The sequence below is a fragment of the Leptonotus elevatus genome, chromosome 4 (genome assembly GCF_054856555.1).
Source record: "Leptonotus elevatus isolate MCC_2025b chromosome 4, RoL_Lele_1.0, whole genome shotgun sequence".
Taxonomy (NCBI): Eukaryota; Metazoa; Chordata; class Actinopteri; order Syngnathiformes; family Syngnathidae; genus Leptonotus; species Leptonotus elevatus.
The window spans coordinates 18660930-18678284 of NC_141242.1; the positions used below are offsets into that span (position 1 = coordinate 18660930).

General features: G+C 39.2%; 2 protein-coding genes across 8 annotated transcripts; one reads left to right on the forward strand and one right to left on the reverse strand.

Annotated features, from left to right (window-relative positions):
* The first annotated feature begins 27 nt into the window (after positions 1-27).
* On the forward strand, positions 28-5476 carry tmem17 (transmembrane protein 17). Of its 2 annotated transcripts, none has more exons than XM_086074304.1 (5): positions 28-322; positions 2734-2837; positions 3557-3670; positions 3764-3907; positions 4019-5476. In XM_086074304.1, exons 1-5 carry the CDS (start codon positions 187-189, stop codon positions 4094-4096), a joined length of 576 nt encoding a protein of 191 aa, XP_085930430.1. In that variant the 5' UTR covers positions 28-186; the 3' UTR covers positions 4097-5476. The 2 variants fall into 2 exon arrangements, with proteins under 2 accessions (XP_085930430.1, XP_085930431.1); XM_086074305.1 differs by lacking the exon at positions 28-322 and adding an exon at positions 2138-2582 and having other exon boundaries at positions 4019-5467.
* Positions 1587-16740, reverse strand: agbl2 (AGBL carboxypeptidase 2). Of its 6 annotated transcripts, none has more exons than XM_086074300.1 (26): positions 16622-16740; positions 16384-16436; positions 16168-16243; positions 15727-15902; positions 15399-15528; positions 14946-15113; positions 14743-14850; positions 13970-14126; positions 13644-13893; positions 13105-13506; positions 12794-12936; positions 11464-11623; positions 11251-11377; positions 11065-11165; positions 10876-10979; positions 10281-10359; positions 10061-10150; positions 9912-9989; positions 9723-9818; positions 7179-7281; positions 6712-7044; positions 6604-6634; positions 6328-6524; positions 5925-6060; positions 5136-5272; positions 1587-4145 (listed from the first exon to the last, which is right to left on the reverse strand). In XM_086074300.1, exons 5-25 carry the CDS (start codon positions 15508-15510, stop codon positions 5143-5145), a joined length of 3105 nt encoding a protein of 1034 aa, XP_085930426.1. In that variant the 5' UTR covers positions 15511-15528; positions 15727-15902; positions 16168-16243; positions 16384-16436; positions 16622-16740; the 3' UTR covers positions 1587-4145; positions 5136-5142. The 6 variants fall into 6 exon arrangements, with proteins under 6 accessions (XP_085930426.1, XP_085930422.1, XP_085930423.1 ...); XM_086074296.1 differs by having other exon boundaries at positions 6712-7047; XM_086074297.1 differs by having other exon boundaries at positions 5127-5272; positions 6712-7047.
* Between the last annotated feature and the right edge of the window lie 615 nt (positions 16741-17355).

The following is a 17355-nucleotide window of genomic DNA, read 5'->3' on the forward strand; positions in this document are numbered from 1 at the left end:
TACCTTTGTTGTTTTATGGTGATTTGTGAGTAACTGTGAATGCATACGCAAACTATACGAGCATCATGGCTACTTTCACACTGCAGGTCTTAATGCTCAATTTTTGAATAAGCGTTCACATTACCTATTAATTGCGACCTCAGTCTGTCTGCTGTGTGGACGTAATGCGTCCCCAAAGGGACCCGCATGCGCAGAAGAAGATACGTCACTCACAGCGCTGTGTTTGCGGAAGTAAATACGTATGGTCCAGCGTGTCAGGGCCACGTCATCGGGGCTCATATTTTTACCATCTCATATCTACAGAGGAGTGATGCAGGAGGAGGTAAAAATATTTTGTGAAAATGAGGCGAGCCTATTCAGCGCCTCATCTCACGGAGATCTCTCCTTTTTTTCTCTCCCTAACGGTGACGTCACGTCATGGCCACGCACATAAATGAGCCGTGTGCGTGGCTAAATTACTAATATCACCACCGCAAATGTCATCTTTATACTTCATGTTTCAACTGGAATTAAATTCAAGTCAAATATAAAGTCACAACATGTTAATCGAAACAACTTTGCTGATTCACATAAGTCTCCCGAGCCGTGCGGACCTCGCGGATGTGTCAAGCATAAATCAAGCTTAATGCCCCCGCCCGCGTGGAGCGCATATTGGACTTTTGATGACGTCGAGGTCGGATATATGCGACCTGGCCGTTTAGACTGTGGTCGCATTGCAAAAATTCAGATATGTATCCGATCTAGGACCACATATGAAAGTGACCCAGGTCGGATGTGAAAAAATCGGAATAAAGCCGTTCAGACTGACATAAAAAAAGACACAGGTCGCATTTGGGCCCAAAATAATCCGATCTGGGTCGCATTTGCCTCCAGTGTGAACGTAGCCCATGTAAACAGTTCAATCGGAATAGCCAGGCTGCATCCAGTGTGCGCATGCTCTGTCATGACATCGTCGTTTTGCACTTTAAATTGGCAGCATCTTACCAAGAGCTCGTCGGCAATGGGAGAACTTCTTTAAACTTGTTTTTATCAAGGTGTTGCTTTAATAAAAGTGTTAAAACTATCACAACTACTGTGCTACATTAGATGAATGAACTCCATCTTGTTAAATCGTGTTTGTTTACATTGATCGCTGCATGTCCCATGGCTGTAACAGAATAGATCATGTGACATGTAATCAAGGAAAACTGTAACTTGCTTTGTGGGGCTTTAATGTTTATTTAGAACTGCCCTATGTGAATATCTTGAAACAATGTGGTTTGTCACAAAAATAGACGCGCTTGCCCGCCGATTCGCAACATTCACAAGCAGAATTGAATAGTCATGATAAATGCATACGTTACAGGATCTTTGTGCAGTTTGTCACTTTTATTTTTACTTGTGACTGCCACCTCTGGCCCAAAGCGTAACTGCAGCATCTTTCAGGCGTGTTCATGGTACACGTGTGAGTACTGCACGATCTTAAAGCGATAGCCACAGTTGACAAACGTAGACATGACTTCAAATGAGGCAAGAAATACTCCGCCCCTCCCCTCCCCAAAGAAATTCAGGAGTGTGAGGGTCCGCACACTACTAAAAAGGGAAGATAAAAGCTGATAGGTGCAGTCACAGTAAAACAGTCAGGGCTCTTCGTACTTACGTGGGCATTGGTGCAGCATGCATGATGTAGAAAAACCTTTAATATGACCTTTTAAAACTGCACAATGCATCTTTAACAAACACGTGAAAATCACGCATAAATTTGTGGATTTGAAAAACGTGAAAATCGCGAATATATTTGTGTGAATAATTTTGAGACAAATCTCTCCCCTTAAAGTAAAACGTTTCAAAAGTTTACACTTGGGCTTGCAACTGGTATTCCGACCAGGCCAAAAATAACCAGTGTTGCAACAACAGTGGTGCTGTTGGTCTAAAGTAAAATGTTTCAAAAGCTTACAATGTTTTATGTATTTATAACATAATTGATAAATCATCTAATGTAAACAGTACATTTTAAAAAGAGATTTAATGGTTATTGTTCAAATAATTAATTACTGTATTTAAATATATTCATAATTAACAATAATTTGTAATACAACCAAATTTGAAGGAAAATTATTTTATCAGTAAATGTATTAATAAACAATTTTTTAAACTCATCAACGAATTACTTTCGTCGTGTCTATTTTTAAGTAGCGAAAGTTTGCCCACCTCTGATTTAGTGTATAATTGTGCTGGCCCAGTGAATGGATTTGGTCATCTTTCAAAAATAAAATCATGTTAACTAATCAGTGTTAGTGTATTAAAAACCAAGGTTGTTGTTTTAAGAGTGCATTTGGGAGAATGTAGCCCCAAAACAACAAAGCAGAAAACCAGTGGTGCCACTGGTGCTTGGTTGCCATGGAGACAAGAGCAGCCTTTGCTGTCTGCGAACAGGAAGAGGAGTGTCGCTTTCTCTCCGGTTTTGTTTGTGCGAACCATCGCTCTTTAAACAATGGACATACCAGAAACCATCAGAAGACGTTTGGAGGATTTTTCTCGTAATGTCTTTGTGGACCAGAGTCAATCTCCAACGAAAGAGCGCTACACGTCGTCAGCACACGGTGAAGTCAACACGCAGCTAGCATAGCAGCGAGTTAGCATGACTAACGATCGGAATGCTGTTTGTTTGGATCAAACTAGCGTTCTCATGTCATTTAAGACTCAGCAACTACACTTGAGTCACCTCTCGGTGTCTGTTTTTTTTCCCCCCAGACAAGCGAGTTCTGTCAAGTCTGCCCCTCCAGATGTCTCTGTTCTTTAACATGTGGTTCTTCCCCCTGTGGTGGATCAGTGAAATTGTCATGCTGCACCTCAAAGTACGAAACATAAGTTTAGCTATTAATGTTATTTAGACGACATGTTTGTCAATACAAGAGTCTAATAACATGCAAGAAATACAAAAATAAGAAGTTGAAGTTCACGAGAATGGACCTAAATAAGTTCCTTGGGCTAAATAAAACACTTTAACACTTTGTAAATGTAAGGGAACAACCCCCCAAAAAAGTGTGTGTTAGATATGCGCTTTTAAGAGGGGCCTGGCGAGGTGGGGTGGCATTTGACATTAAAATGCACACCATCGATTGATTTACAGGGAGGACAACACAGCCAAGAGAATCCACCACATACTTTCTACATTCTGAAAGCATGCATTGTAGATTAATTGAAGACTCTAAATTTATGAATTTATTGTAAAGAGCTGTTTGTCTACATATGCCCTGCAATTGGCTGGCAGACAGTCCTGGGTGTCCTCCACCTCTTGTCCAACTAAAGTCAGCTAGTGCGTTAAAACATTCAAAGGACAGACTATTTTCTTACGCCCTGTTCGAGCGTCCGGGGGTTTTATAAATTCAAGAAAATGTCTGGTTGACATTGCGTAACTAATAGGAGGTGAAGTACACTGTGTACCTCTCTCTCATTGTTACCACAATTTCAAGGCCTGGGGCAAGTGTCCTCTTTTTTTTTTTTTTTTTTTCGGAATATGGTCACCCTAAACTATCTACAATTCATTGTTTGTTAACCGTGATTTTTTTTGTAGTATTCTGCTTTGCCTGACTACTACAAGTTCATCCTTGTGACTGTCCTCATCCTGATGACTGTGATTGAGGCCATCAGACTTTATCTTGGCTATGTGGGGAACCTGCGTGAAAAGGTAGCACATCAGCAATAACATTTTGAGAATGCATTTACTTCAATGAGCACAAGGTAGCTAAACAATATTGATGCTATTTTCTGTTTGTGGGAGGTGGCAGAGTTGGCTGGATTTTGGCTGCTGAGCATCTTGCTGCAGTTGCCACAAATCCTCTTTCAGCTTTTCAATGAGGCCATTCTTGTACAGCCCCTGGAGAGAGGCATTCACATCGTTTTAGCGCTTTTCATCATTACTCAGGTATGTTGCTGCTTTTAATTGTGGGACGTCACGTCGGTACTTCCATCGTCTCCATTTTTGAGAATGAGTGAGTTACTTGAGTAAAATGCTTTTTCCGCTTGAATCTTCCAGGCTGTTGCTGGTTTTGTGGCTCTCCGGGACTTGGTCAGACATACAGAAAGTCAATTCCATCTCCGCCAGTTTGATTGAAACTTCACACACATTAGGACACATCAAAACACCTCAAACGTCCAAGACTCTGTAAGCACAACGTCACATTTTGGTTTTGTAAAATATAAATAATGGATTCATTAACTCATTCACTGCTATTGATGGCTATAGACGTCAAAAATTAATTTGAACTATTTCTATTAGTTTCACATTTGTTAACAAGAGTATGAAAAACCTAGAAAAAATGTATTGTACATTTAGAACAGATATCAAATTCGTGATTGATCTTGAGTTACCTAGTGAAGTCATGTGATTAATTACAATTACAATTTTTAATCGCCTGATGCCCCTAATTAAAAAAAAAGAAAAGATTATTAAAAATTAGGGGCGTCAGACGGTTAAATTTTTTTATTGTAATTAATCGCATGACTTCAATAGTTAACTCACGATTAATCACACATTTGATATCTGTTCTAAATGTACAATTAAAACAATCTAGGTTTTCATACTCTTGTTAACAAAAGTGGAAAAAAAAGTGAAATTAATAGAAATAGTTCAAATGAATTTTTGACGTCTATAGCAGTGAATGAGTTAAGATAAAGGATATTTATTTTTGTATTTTGTCAGCAGCTTGTAATATTGTTTTGGTATGTTTGTAAATAATAAAAACATGAATTTTTTGACATTTGTTTATTAAATGTATTCATTAGTAAATGTTATCCTGACCCATATTATTTTCCCATCATGACAAATTTTTTCATGCATAATTTCAATTTTAGACATTGAAGTCAAATTGTCAAGTTATCTTAGAATAGGTTAAACCACACCCTATATAATGACTTCGGCATCAGCGGCATCCTGTTAGCTAGATACTTTCACATGTTCCTTCAAGTCCGTATAAAGATGTTCCATTCACTGATCAGAATGTCTGCAATCCTAACATTGTACTGTAAAGTGCCGCAAACCGGGATGGTCTTATGGCAACTGGCCTCACTGGAGCAGTGCCATCAGTGACCTGCTCTTCCTGCGTTCGAGGGCCTGATATCCTCAGCCTGACAGTGACGCTCACCTCACTCACCGTCATGTCACTCTGTGGATGTGGACGGCTTTGCTACACGGGGGAAAACACTCTTTGGTCCTCTGTCTTCTGAAGGCGAATTGCTCGGGGCTAAAACACTCGTTGGTCTTCTGTCTTCTGAAGTCGAATTGCTCGGTCTGTGGAAAAATTCAAAACATGCTAAATTAAATGGTAAAAAAAAAAAAAAAGGACATAATTTGCCTCAATTATCACACAAACCGTCACACCATAGCATGATATTGTGCAAGATGTCAGCGCATCTTGTAAAAGCATCAGTACAAAAGTCCTGATTACTTCGTACAACATGGGTAAGTCACTAAGTTGAGAATAATAACGGAATGTGTGCCATAAATTCAGCTTCATAAAGTGTTTATGCGATTTAACTTGGAAAAACTTTTGCACGCGCTCTGACAATAAGAGTGCCACTGCCATCTACTGGAGTGGATGTGTAATTATACTTTTTGTTGTAGGATAGCAAATGAAAAAAGTTCCCTGGGGTCACACGCCCCGCCCCCTCTACCCCCAGGGGCGGCCCACCACCCAATTTGAGAAGTACTGAACGAGAGTCATAAAATAATAAAGTGGCTGTTATTGAAGTTGGGGCAGAAGAAAAAAAATATTCAAAGAATGGTACATGTAATGGGGGTGCGAGTTTCACATCAAGTATTTTTTTGTAAAGCAAAATACAGGGGGAAAGAGGAGCTTGGTCAGTAATTGAGTATAGAAAATGGTGATATAAAGAATGAGAAGAAACCCATCCATTGATCCACAGTACTTAACAGTTTTTACCTACGTCCTTGAAGGTCTGTGCATCTTAGTAGAGGCATTAAAAAATGAGGGTGGGTACGGGGCTTTCTTTGAGTGATTTCTGAGATGAGATCTCGACGGTTCATCTCTCGAAACGGTAGATGTTTCAGCAATCCGACTAAATAAAACACAAAAAAACAGTATATAGTTATTGGTTTACACCACTGCAAACGTCAGCCACATTTGTAAATGAATACCACTGTGACAGTCTAAATTAAAACTAAACATTATTGTCTTTGTAAAGGCATCGTTTGTGGAACAGCACATGTACGGGATCTCATTCAATTGTAGAGCTTGACCTAATTTCACCTCATAACATTCAAAATTCATGTCAATATTGTGGCCTGTGCAGTCCAAATTAACAATGTCAATTTTAAAGACCAACCTTCAAAGTCCGCTTCGCTGATATTTTGCCATTTGTTGTTGTTGGACATTTCTGCAAGTGCAGAGGGCAGATCCTGGTCGACATAGTAACGATTTGGCGTCACGAAGGAATTTCTGTCTCTGTGATGATCATTGTCCTCGCTGGTGCTTGACGGCAAGTGCCTCGAGGGAACGATGTGAAACATGGGACTATGAAGACTGAAACCAAAAAAAGACATTTGGGAAGCTGTCTGAACTAACCAAAAAAAAAAGACATAATCGGCGGTTCAAATTTTACCTGTCAGATGTTTCATTGTCAGGTGATAGCCCTAAAAAAAAAGGCACATATTTAAAAGCGCGGCACTTCCGCATGTGTAAAACAAACCGCGAAGGATGCACCACTCACGAGAGGCGAAATTCTGCTGCTGCTGTTGATGGTGATAATAACGCTGACGATGAGGATGCTGTTGCTGCTCCTGATCATGATGATGAGGATGCTCCTCCAGCTGCAGCTGCTGATGGTGATTACGATGCTGGTCCTGATGATGTAGATAATGACCGAGTTGGTGCTGCTGATGAAAATGTTGCTGGAGATGATGATGATGATGATACTGTTGATGATGAAGCTGCTGCAGCTGATGCTGGACTGGGTACAAAAATCTTGGAGGACGTTGAAGGAGAGCACTGAAGTGCAGCAGCTTCGATGAGTATCTCCACTGTGCTCTGTCTCTTTCTTGGTCTGCTTTAAGCAAACGTCGGCACACACAAACGCACGACTGTCACGAGCCGTTCCAGTACATATTCGCATTTCTTGGACGGGGTTTATGCTACTGCAAAAGTGCTCATTAGATACAAGCAATATACAAAACGCACCTCTGAGAGGTGAAAACGCTGCATAAGGGTTGATGTTTGAGCATGTTGTCTTCTTGCGACGCGCGTCTGCTTCTGCCCTCATTTCCTCACGTCGACTTTTACCCTAAAGCAGCGCAGTGGAAAACTTCAGTGTAACTTTCATTGAAAAACATTCAAACTGATTTAAAATAGCCAAAGTTTCCACTTGTCAGGTGCAAGAAGAGCTTGACTTTTGAGTGCAACGGAGTTTTCAAATTTCAAGTTGCCACTACGTCGATTATTTTTTTTACTTTGTGTATTTGTGCAAGCCCCAAAATCGCAGCCCTCACTCACAATTTGACATGCCAGTAAATTGAGTGACCGGCTCCGTCACGGCCCAGATGTACAGTTTTTCAAAAAGTGTAATAAATGTATCCAACCATAATTTCTTGAACATAATTGTATGAACATTTACATGGTGTACTAGTGGTTTGAATGACCTCTAGTTGAGCTTGTTTACCTGCCGGTTGAGTAAAACCACCTGTGGCTAAAGCCAAACTGTGGCAGAGTTTTTACTTTCTGGACCTGGATTCTCCACCTGTGCCTTGGCTCTTGAGTCATTTGAGCACAGTTAATAGCTGGTGAGATCCATTAAATATGAATTTGGTTAAAGATAACATATCAGTATTTGCAGTTCAACAACATACAATCAAAATAACTGATGATCTCTCACGGCGTTCCCCAAGGGTCAGTGCTTGGCCCTAAGTTATTTATATTATATATAAACGATATCTGCTGTGTCTCCGAAATACTTAAAAGTGTTTTGTTTGCTGATGACGCAACTCTCTATTGCTCTGGAAAAAATCTGAAACAGCTTCTGATTACGGTGGAAAATGATTTCAAATCATTAGAAAATTGATTTGACACCAACAAATGATCTCAAAATTAAAAAACAACAACAAAGTTGATCGTTTTTGGCACGAGACAGGTCAAGCACCAAGTCACAATTACAGTAGATTGTAATGAAATAGAAAGAGTATATGAAAATAAATTTGTTGGTATTGTTACCGATGAAAGATTAAGCTGGAAGTCCCACATAGACAATGTTAAAAGGAAAGTGTCCAAAATGATGGGGATCCTTTACAAAAAAAAGGATCTTTTGAATAATACATTATATTGCTCATTATTATTACCATATCTAACCTATTGCGTGGAAATATGGGGAAATGCTTACAAAACAAATACTTACCCTGTTAGTACAAAAAAGAACAATAAGAATTATTAACCGATCAAAATATACAGAACCAACAAATTAAACACAATTAAATTTTATGATCTAGTTGAGTTTAAAATTGCTCAAATAATGTACAAGGTACACAACAACCTACTTTGCCACAATATTCAGAAGCTGTTTGAAATCAGAGACAGTGACTATGATTTAAAGGGGTATAAGTGTCTATAAAAAATTCAAAACAAGAACAAATATTAAGCAAAGGTGTGTTACAATTATAGATGTAAATTTGTCGAATCATTTTGGAATTAACCTGAAAAGGTGTGAATCACTGGTTGTGTTTAAAAGGATGGATAAAAACAAAGTACAACAACAATATTTAAATCAGGTTTAAGTCAGTACAAATGTAGAAAATAGAGTGCAATTAAAAATGTATGTGTAAGCCTTTGTGCTGATTTATATATCTGTAAAAATGCTTGCTTATCAACTAAATGTACAATACTGTTGACATATCTATAAGTGCAGCTGTTAATGTATAAGTCTGTGTTTGTTTGTTTGTTTTGTAAGGGGGTAGGACTCGATAAGTTTTTACTTCTTCCTACTCCTTTTTGAACATGTAAGCTGTGCTGTGCTAATGACTAATGGTGCTTGTATAAAGTTGTTTTTTCTCTCTTTCTCTGTCTTCTTTTAAATCTTATTTTTTCTGCTACTTGTTTATATTTTCAATAAACAAATCAAAGTTCAAAGTTCAAAGGTAAATGGATATTGGCGTGTGGGGGATGGAATTGCTGATTTAACTATAAACAACAACAACAACAAATGGGCTGACACAAAGGCAAATTGGGTGGCTCACATCTTTTTTTGGGGTCTTTACAGAGATGTTAATAGGAGGCTTGAAAAAAAACCTCAGGTATCTTCAGCAGGGTGAATTAAAAAAAACAGGGCCTTGTAGAACTACTGTTAAGTTAAAGCAAATTTCAAATCACTACTGCCACCTGTGGCCGAAAAGTGAAACTGCTTTTTCCATTCTTCACATACACAACGCGCACATGACATCACATCCGCAGATAGAGGGCAGGAAATTTAAACCCGACTTCTATCTGAAAAGCATTGGCCTGAGGCTTGCAGGGGTACCCTTTGTGAACAGCTAGGTGTTAATCTACTAATTAGAAGATGTTTCAGTCATAAATGGTCAACTAAAAAGGTTACTGTAAAGGTATTTTTGGCCAAAAACAAAGAGCAGCTTTAAGTCAAAACCTAGGTTGGGACATTGAATGTAAGTTTCAAGTTAATTAATTTACCAGCTAATGTGTTGGTAAATGATATTAAATGACAACAGTGATGAACGTCAATACCTTGTGAGGTTCAAAGCCTTGCCAAAGGGTCACATGACTGATCTCCAGATGACGAGTATCTACTGTAGTCACACTTTTCTTGTCTGGAATATTTACCTTGGCAGGCAAATGGTTGATAGTGATATAGTAATGTGTATTCCATTCAAGACCTTATATTATAAGCCATATCATTTATTCCATATGTCATACCTCCCGTTTTCTTCGGTGTCTTCTTAGTGGCCTTTCTTGGATGCTGTCTTGTGCGTTCTCATGCTGAAAGTCAGGCTCCTGCAAAGATCCAAACAGTTGACATCTACCAGTATTTGCAGGATAAATCAATGAATGTAATCTTGCCCGACCATATCTTGAGTGTCTTCGGGTTGCATCCTACTTTTCAGCCTGTCTCTTTCTTTGCGAGTCATTTTCTTCTTATTTTTAACTGGAAATAGCTTTGAGGAGAGGAGCAGCAGATAGACATATTTTTGTTCAACTTTATCCAAATCTGTTTATAACTTGACAAACATGATAGAAATACTGAAGAAATATTTATGCATGGCAGCAGGTCGTCATCATATGTACCTCTTCGTCTACAGTTTCCGTCTGTGCAAGCAAATGTAATGGAAGTCCATCAGAATCGGAACTATTGGAACCACTGGTGCTGCAAAAGCAAAACAAAGGAAAGGATGAATTTAATAACATATGGATCATAGTATGCCATGTCCACGTCAAGTTATTGTTATGAGTGATTCGGGTTAATCTACACAATCAATGTCATCCAAGACAACTTTTCTTTATACTTTAAGGAATGACAATGTAAATAAACGTTAATTGATTCTGTTTGAGAGGTACATTCATTCATTCGGTAAACTCTATATTTTTCAATTGGGTTATAGCTGGCTTTAAGTCTTATAATATAATAAATATAAAGGATAAACAGTAGTGTAATATTTAGCTTTTTTAGATTTTATTGACAGATTGATCACTTTTGCAACAAAAATTAAAACATTTTTGTGTGTGTATGCAAATTTGCACACAATGACCCACATTAGTTTATATAACTTTGTATACTAGAATTTTTTTGGGGGAAACACAAGGTTTTCTAACAAATCTTCATTCATGTTGAGCACTGCTCCGTATATTGATAGATCGTGACTCAATGTAATATATTAATTACCCAGATTCCAAATCGTAGATCGAGAAGGTGGTGTCCAATTCTTTGCCCCGCTCTCTGACTTCTGCTCTCAACAGAGCTGTTAGTTCTTTTAGACAGTAAGTCACCTGAAGCGGCATAATTAAACCATTGAATCAGATGCATGTGTCCGGATCAACTTCATCATGATGAGATTGCGCGCTGTTCACTTACTTTCGTCGGATCGGGATCACAAAAGTCAAGTAAGGTGTCACAAAAGTAAAAGCCCAGGGCTTTAAGATCTTGCATGGTAAAATGAGTTCCCTTCCTATCACCTGATGAGAAAAATGAAATGAATGAATGAAAAAACATAATTCAAGCATACTTGTAAGCAAACACATTCAGAAGGTGTACACCAACCTAGTGTGGAACCTCCAAAAGTGGCCTCCATGGTGTAGCTATTTTTGATACCAAGTCTCCACATGGCGACCCGCCCGGTTCCCTCTTTGCTTTTCTGCACTTGGAATTTACAGCACTCAAAGGAGAACTACGGAAAGGTGAGCGCGGGAATTTCTGAATGAAATTTTGAGCACGTGCAGACCAAAAGAATTGCATCTTTGTGACAAATAATACCTTGTCTTTGACATTCTTACTCAGCATCAGAGGGAAAACTCTCTCCTGAAGCTTCGGCAAATCATCATCTTGGTTGTTACAACCGTACATAAAGACATTATTTTTACGGTTGTGTCCATGGAAGTCACAGTACAGAACTACATCTGTCTGCTTCATCAATCTGAGGAAGAAAATAACAGTAACCTCAGTGTTTTGTGTTGATGGCTTGTCGATCAAAGCAAAATAGTATAGAAAGAGCATGCAATTACTGAATAAGACAGTATGGATGTTACTTACACATTTATCATTCTGCCATTACAGACATTTTGTGTTTTGCTAAAATCCCACCTGAATGAGAGTCCTTACCTCAGTCCAAACTAACACAGCACAACTGGTTGATTACATACAATAGCAATCTACTCTGTAATACGTAGCTTGCTAATTGCTTGTACTTAATAACTGTAACCTATCCCTGATGACTTGAAGCAAAAGTGGGATTATACATCCTGAACTGGTTACCAGCCAATGGGCTCTTTGCACAGCTCAACTACTTCCTGAATTTAATACCACTCCTTTCATTCCTGTCTTTCATGAGTGGGCAAACTGATTCATCCAGGTGTGTCTGCCCATTGTCGTCATGGTTACTGAGGTCAGGCACACCTGGATTAATCATCTTGTCCAATCATGAAAGACAGGAAATGAAGGAGTGGTGTTGAGTTCAGGAAGTAGTGGATTTGTGCAAAGAATCCATTACAGGGCACATAAAAGAGACAACTGGGGTGTGAATTGCCTCGTAACTGGCGATTCGATTTGTATCGCGATTCATAGGTCACGATTCGATTAGATACCGATTAATCTTGATACAAATCTATAAATCGATTATTGCGAGAATTTTTTTTCTTCAAAATTTTGAAAGTTGTAGTAGTGATAGACAAATGAAGCTTCATGAAACACTTGTGATATTGTTTGACTCCTCTAGATGGAACTCTTGGTTTAAATGGGCCGGCTAGCTAGCTAGCTAAGCAGCTAACCAGACAGACAGACAGACAATTGAAGCTTTATGAAGCAGCTGTGATATTTTTTTTACTCCTCTAGATGGCACTCTTGGTTTAAAAGCTAACCTCAAATAAGATGTTTTGTTGAATATTTCCAAATTTAAAAATTTATTTTGTGCACGGTAATATTGCAATATATAGCCAAAACTATTTTTTTAACACCCCTACAGACAACCATTCAGAATTGCACATGTATACTGTCACTGAGTGGGAACTAAATCCACATTGCCTGCAGTGACTGACAAAAAGTTACCACACAATAAAATACGAAAAAATACACAATGAAAAGTGCTCACTTTTCCACCATGTTCCGAGTGTGCCACACACATGGAAAAGAATCCCTGAGCATAGTCTTGTAATTCCGATTGAGGTCCCTGCCTGCTAAAGAGCAGCGGTAATTGCCAACCACCACACCGTCTGGGTTCAGCATTGGCACCACCTGAGGCATATGATAGGGAAGAAGTCTAAAATTCCTGGAATGAAGCATTGATACCACACGTCTAAGAAAGTGTTTGACCTCCTGGAACTGCTTCACTACTCTGCATTAAAACAACACTACACATCACCCATATATTAAACCATATAGTTATATTTTGAACTTGCTCACCTTAAAAACAAAAGTTTCCCGCAGGAGTTGCGCATCATCCGAGTTCCCCAGCAAGAAGTCCAGGAATCCCTCCATCAACCAGGATGCATTCGTCTCTCCTGGGTGTACTCTTGCCGTGACCACCACTGCCTTCTTGGATTTGCCCTCTTCATCTTTGTCGCCAGCCCGTGACGTTACTGTGAGCACGTAGACTGCGTTTCCAGCTAGACTGTGGCACAGGACTCGTACTTTGCAGTATGACGCCACTGCTGAGTTGGATGAAATATGCCTGAGATAACGCTGTAGGTGTGAATAGGTGTAGGGGTAGCAGTGGGCGAGGTAGCAGGTGTCAGATTCATATGGGAACTGGAGAGTCCATGTCAGGGAGTAAAGGGTCCTTGACTCATTGGTTTCCTTTGCATTCTGAATTGGGACAGACATGGATCTCTATGAGACATAGTCAGTATCTCACAAAAGTGGCCCAAAAAAATATTGACACATTTGGCAATTTCTGCTGTTGCACTCACTGAAGAGATATTTGGCATTTTCAAGCCACCAACCTGACTGCGGTAGTATGTGATGTTGGAGCCTATACGTTTCCATCCGACAGCGGTCTCCTGAGCAGCTCTCTCAGAGTAGAACAGAGGCTTCATGCCCTGGGTGTACAGACTGCGGCGCTTCATCAAGTTGACGATAGTAAGGCGGTAGTCCACCCCAGCTTTCATGTTCCTGACTCTGAAGTAAAACCACTGCGTGTGCTTGCTGGTGTACATGTCTGTGCGCAGGGTGAGTTCATAATCATAGGGACCCCTGAGCAGGAGACGACACATAGGTTAGGGTAACCACAAAGTAAAAAAAAAATGATGAAACGCTATCAGAGACTCACACTTGCACAGCCTTCTGAAGATTTCCACTCTCAAATCGTGATTCAAACTCAAGTGAGAGGTCTGTCTGGTTGACGTCATTAGAAGACGAAGAGGTGCTATTCACAGATACTCGTGAACCTCCAACGCGAGAACATGTGAAGAAGGGACTCTTGTCGGCTTTCAAAGAATGGGGAACAAAAGATGTCAAGAATAAATGTATACATGTTTTCATCAAGCAAATCTTCTATTGCTGTTATTCAAATGAGCACTTCATTCGACGGTTATTCTAAGTGCTGATATAAAAAATATAAAAAATTGTCCAAATAAGTAGTTGACAAGATGGCAGAATGAAACTCCATATTCACTTGTCTCTCTGGTCTAAATCAACACTCACGACACTTCATTAGGAACACCTGCACGATTAAATTTCTGGCTTTTTTTTTTTTGGTTAAGGAGTTATCTAAACAATGTTTATTGTTGTGATTTATCAAATACTTAGAGCTGTTTCTAGTATTTTGGTGGTCTAATTGATCTACATCTATTGTATTTACAATTATGAAAATAGCCTCTCAAGGTGAATTCATATTTCTAAGCTTGTTGTTGTAAACATTACGATCTTTACACAGGTGTACTTGATGCGACTCTCATGAGACTTGGCCAATGAGTATATGAAGAATATTCACAATTAGTGTACAGCAGAGGTCACCTACCTTTGTGAAACCTGGAAATTAATTTGTGGGTACTGTGGGGGCACCATGTTGGTGACCCCTGCTGTACAGTAATGTAACGTTACCCCGGTCAATGCAATAGACAACTTGTCTGCTCTCCTCCCCAGGTGGAAAGGGTGTCTTTTCATGGCCACTTGGCTGGTAGAAAGGTTCAGGCATTGGAGGGTCCCACTCTGAGAAACAGAAATGCAGCATGAATATTAAATTGGCAAACATCAGATTTCTTATGGACTATTCAGGGGCTAATAAAGCATCCTTGTTACATTACCTATGTGATGGATTGCATTACTGATGACCTCGCACTCTTCTGGCCAACGCGGGCTGGAGATGGATGGGAACTGAACCAGGTCCAGTGGTGCTCGAAGACTAAAAACTGGGCGTCCACCATCATACTCTACACGCAGCTGCCTGGTTCGCAGTCTCTGAGTAATTGATACTGAGGAGGCACAAAAATCATCTCTTCCAAAATGTTTGATTTTTAAAAAAAATATATTTCTGAGCTCTTGTTCCATCCATCATAAAGTATGTGGATATACCTTTCTCATTAACATTGCCATCAGCTTCTCAAAACAAATGTTCTCATTTGACTGCAGGTTATGCTTAATAATGGTCAGGAATTAGGCTTGAGGGCCACTTTATAAATATTTAAACCAGTCTCAAAAGAATCCAATAAAGAAATCTCTTTACATTAGGGACAGTAAACACATGAAAAACACCTTACGCTGCTTTTTCACTGCTACATCCTCCTTGCCCTCCTCTTTTTTGGAGTCATTGTCAGATTTGTCCAACTGGCAGCTGTTCCACCAATTTCTGATCACAGGGGCGGCGGCCATGGCTGATGTTTTCCCTGTCTAAATTGCAAAATGTAAAGCATGCCTATGAGTACCAGGTGTCATAAACTGCCAGCCCTGCAAGTCAAACATTAAAGAATATGTACTGAAGTTGAGTAATGTTACACACATGTCTAAAAATAACTTTTTACACAAGAACATAATAAGATAATGCACAAAGTGACAATAGTGGCACTGCCACAAGATCCTAGCACTTACTAAACGTTGTGGCAGATGTCATCCCCATGATGCTCACAGCCCCTTGGTGGCATATTTGCATATCTGGGGATGGCTAAGATATGTTGCGAGTTCTTTAGCATTCAGCCTGGTAATAGCATATCGTTGTTGTCCGCTTTCTCTTCTGTTGCTACGTCTATGAGTGGAGAGCATTCAGTCTACAATATATGAAATACACTATTAACAAAATAGCTACATTAACAGTGCTTTTAAAATTGAAGCACAGAAAAGAGTAGCTGTAGTTTATTTACAATAAATTGGTGATTGACACAGGGAATGATGCAGCGATGATGTCACACTATTTATATTTTGTAAATATAAATATTTCAAAGCAATTACTAAAGTGTCCAATCAGATTGAACTGATGTCATTCCCTATGCTGCTTGATTTGAAGACATTCATTTCTACTGCATCATACTTAACTGAGAGCAGTTATTTATTTGCACCACTGCCAAGTACAGCCACAATGATAAGCATATTTTTGAATCATTTTCCTCTCCTGCAATTTAAGCAAAACTGCACATTATTCCATATATCAAATCTGAATAGTTGATACAGTTTTATATTACTCTCACAGGTGTAGCTGTAGCTACCAAAAGCTGAGGCTGGTGATAGTAGACAAATGGCCAACAAACTTACACACAAAGTGACGGTGACGGTAGGATCCCTTTAAGGCATATTCGAGGTTCTGACTGTAAAAATAGATAAATGAAATAATTTTAAATCCGTATTTAACACAAATATGACCAAAAGAAACGGGGGGTCAACGAGTTTATCATGTAAAATAGATCTTGGTCTGCATACATGTGCTTTATTGCCCATTAGGTGCGGTTGCTAAGTTTATATTAAATCATATTTTTGAGTCATGACGACTTACCTCGCTTAACGCTGCATTTCAGTCCAAGAAAGACAGAATGAAAGAAAGGGGGGAAACAGGCTTCATGAAGCAACAAGATGTTGCCTAGCAACCGATGTCTTGGGCCAAACAAGCGCCGCGATACTGGCACTGCCGCTGTTGAGCTACCCCGTCGAACAGAACACCGCCTTTTTTGTTAGCTAGGCCATTCTCATAATTCAACAAAAATGCTCTGTTCCCATTCAGAGAATAACAGTTGTTCGTTTTGTTCGAATAGCATTTTTGTATGATTTGATTAATGTTATCACTATCAGAAACCTTCAGGAACAAGCTGTATGTAGGCCAACTAAAATGGCCGTCACAGATGGTTGGTGCATACAATGCAAGTTATTTTCTTCTAAATAACTTAATTTTCAAACATGCACTTAAAGGTGCTGTCCATCAGTTCCTAGGAAATCAAAATGTCCCATAAGTAATTAACTATATTTAGATAAGGCCCCAGCGATATTCATGTGGTCATTAGGGCTACCACACTGGCACCATTGTTGGTGACCCATCAACACTATTAGATTGGTATAATTATTTTATAACTGATTATGTTTTTATGAACCAGTTACAAAAGTAATTTTGAATATGCAAAATCAGTCTGCTTTCACAGAGCTCCAGAAGTCTCAAGAGTATTCAGTTAAAAGCTCTTGAGGACTTAGACAATTTTAAGTTAAACAAGGTCCGTAAACAGCTAATCAATTAATTGT

Coding starts and splice junctions, on each gene's coding strand:
- agbl2 (XM_086074299.1), bottom strand. CDS start 15,510: ATGGCCGCCGCCCCTGTGATCAGAAATTGGTGGAACAGCTGCCAGTTG. Junction 12,937..13,104: donor GGGAAACTTTTGTTTTTAAG/GTGAGCAAGTTC, acceptor CATATGCCTCAG/GTGGTGCCAATGCTGAACCC. Junction 10,360..10,875: donor ATCTACGATTTGGAATCTGG/GTAATTAATATA, acceptor TTGCTTTTGCAG/CACCAGTGGTTCCAATAGTT.
- tmem17 (XM_086074304.1), top strand. CDS start 187: ATGCGCAGAAGAAGATACGTCACTCACAGCGCTGTGTTTGCGGAAGTA. Junction 323..2,733: donor GAGGAGTGATGCAGGAGGAG/GTAAAAATATTT, acceptor TTTTCCCCCCAG/ACAAGCGAGTTCTGTCAAGT. Junction 3,908..4,018: donor CGCTTTTCATCATTACTCAG/GTATGTTGCTGC, acceptor TGAATCTTCCAG/GCTGTTGCTGGTTTTGTGGC.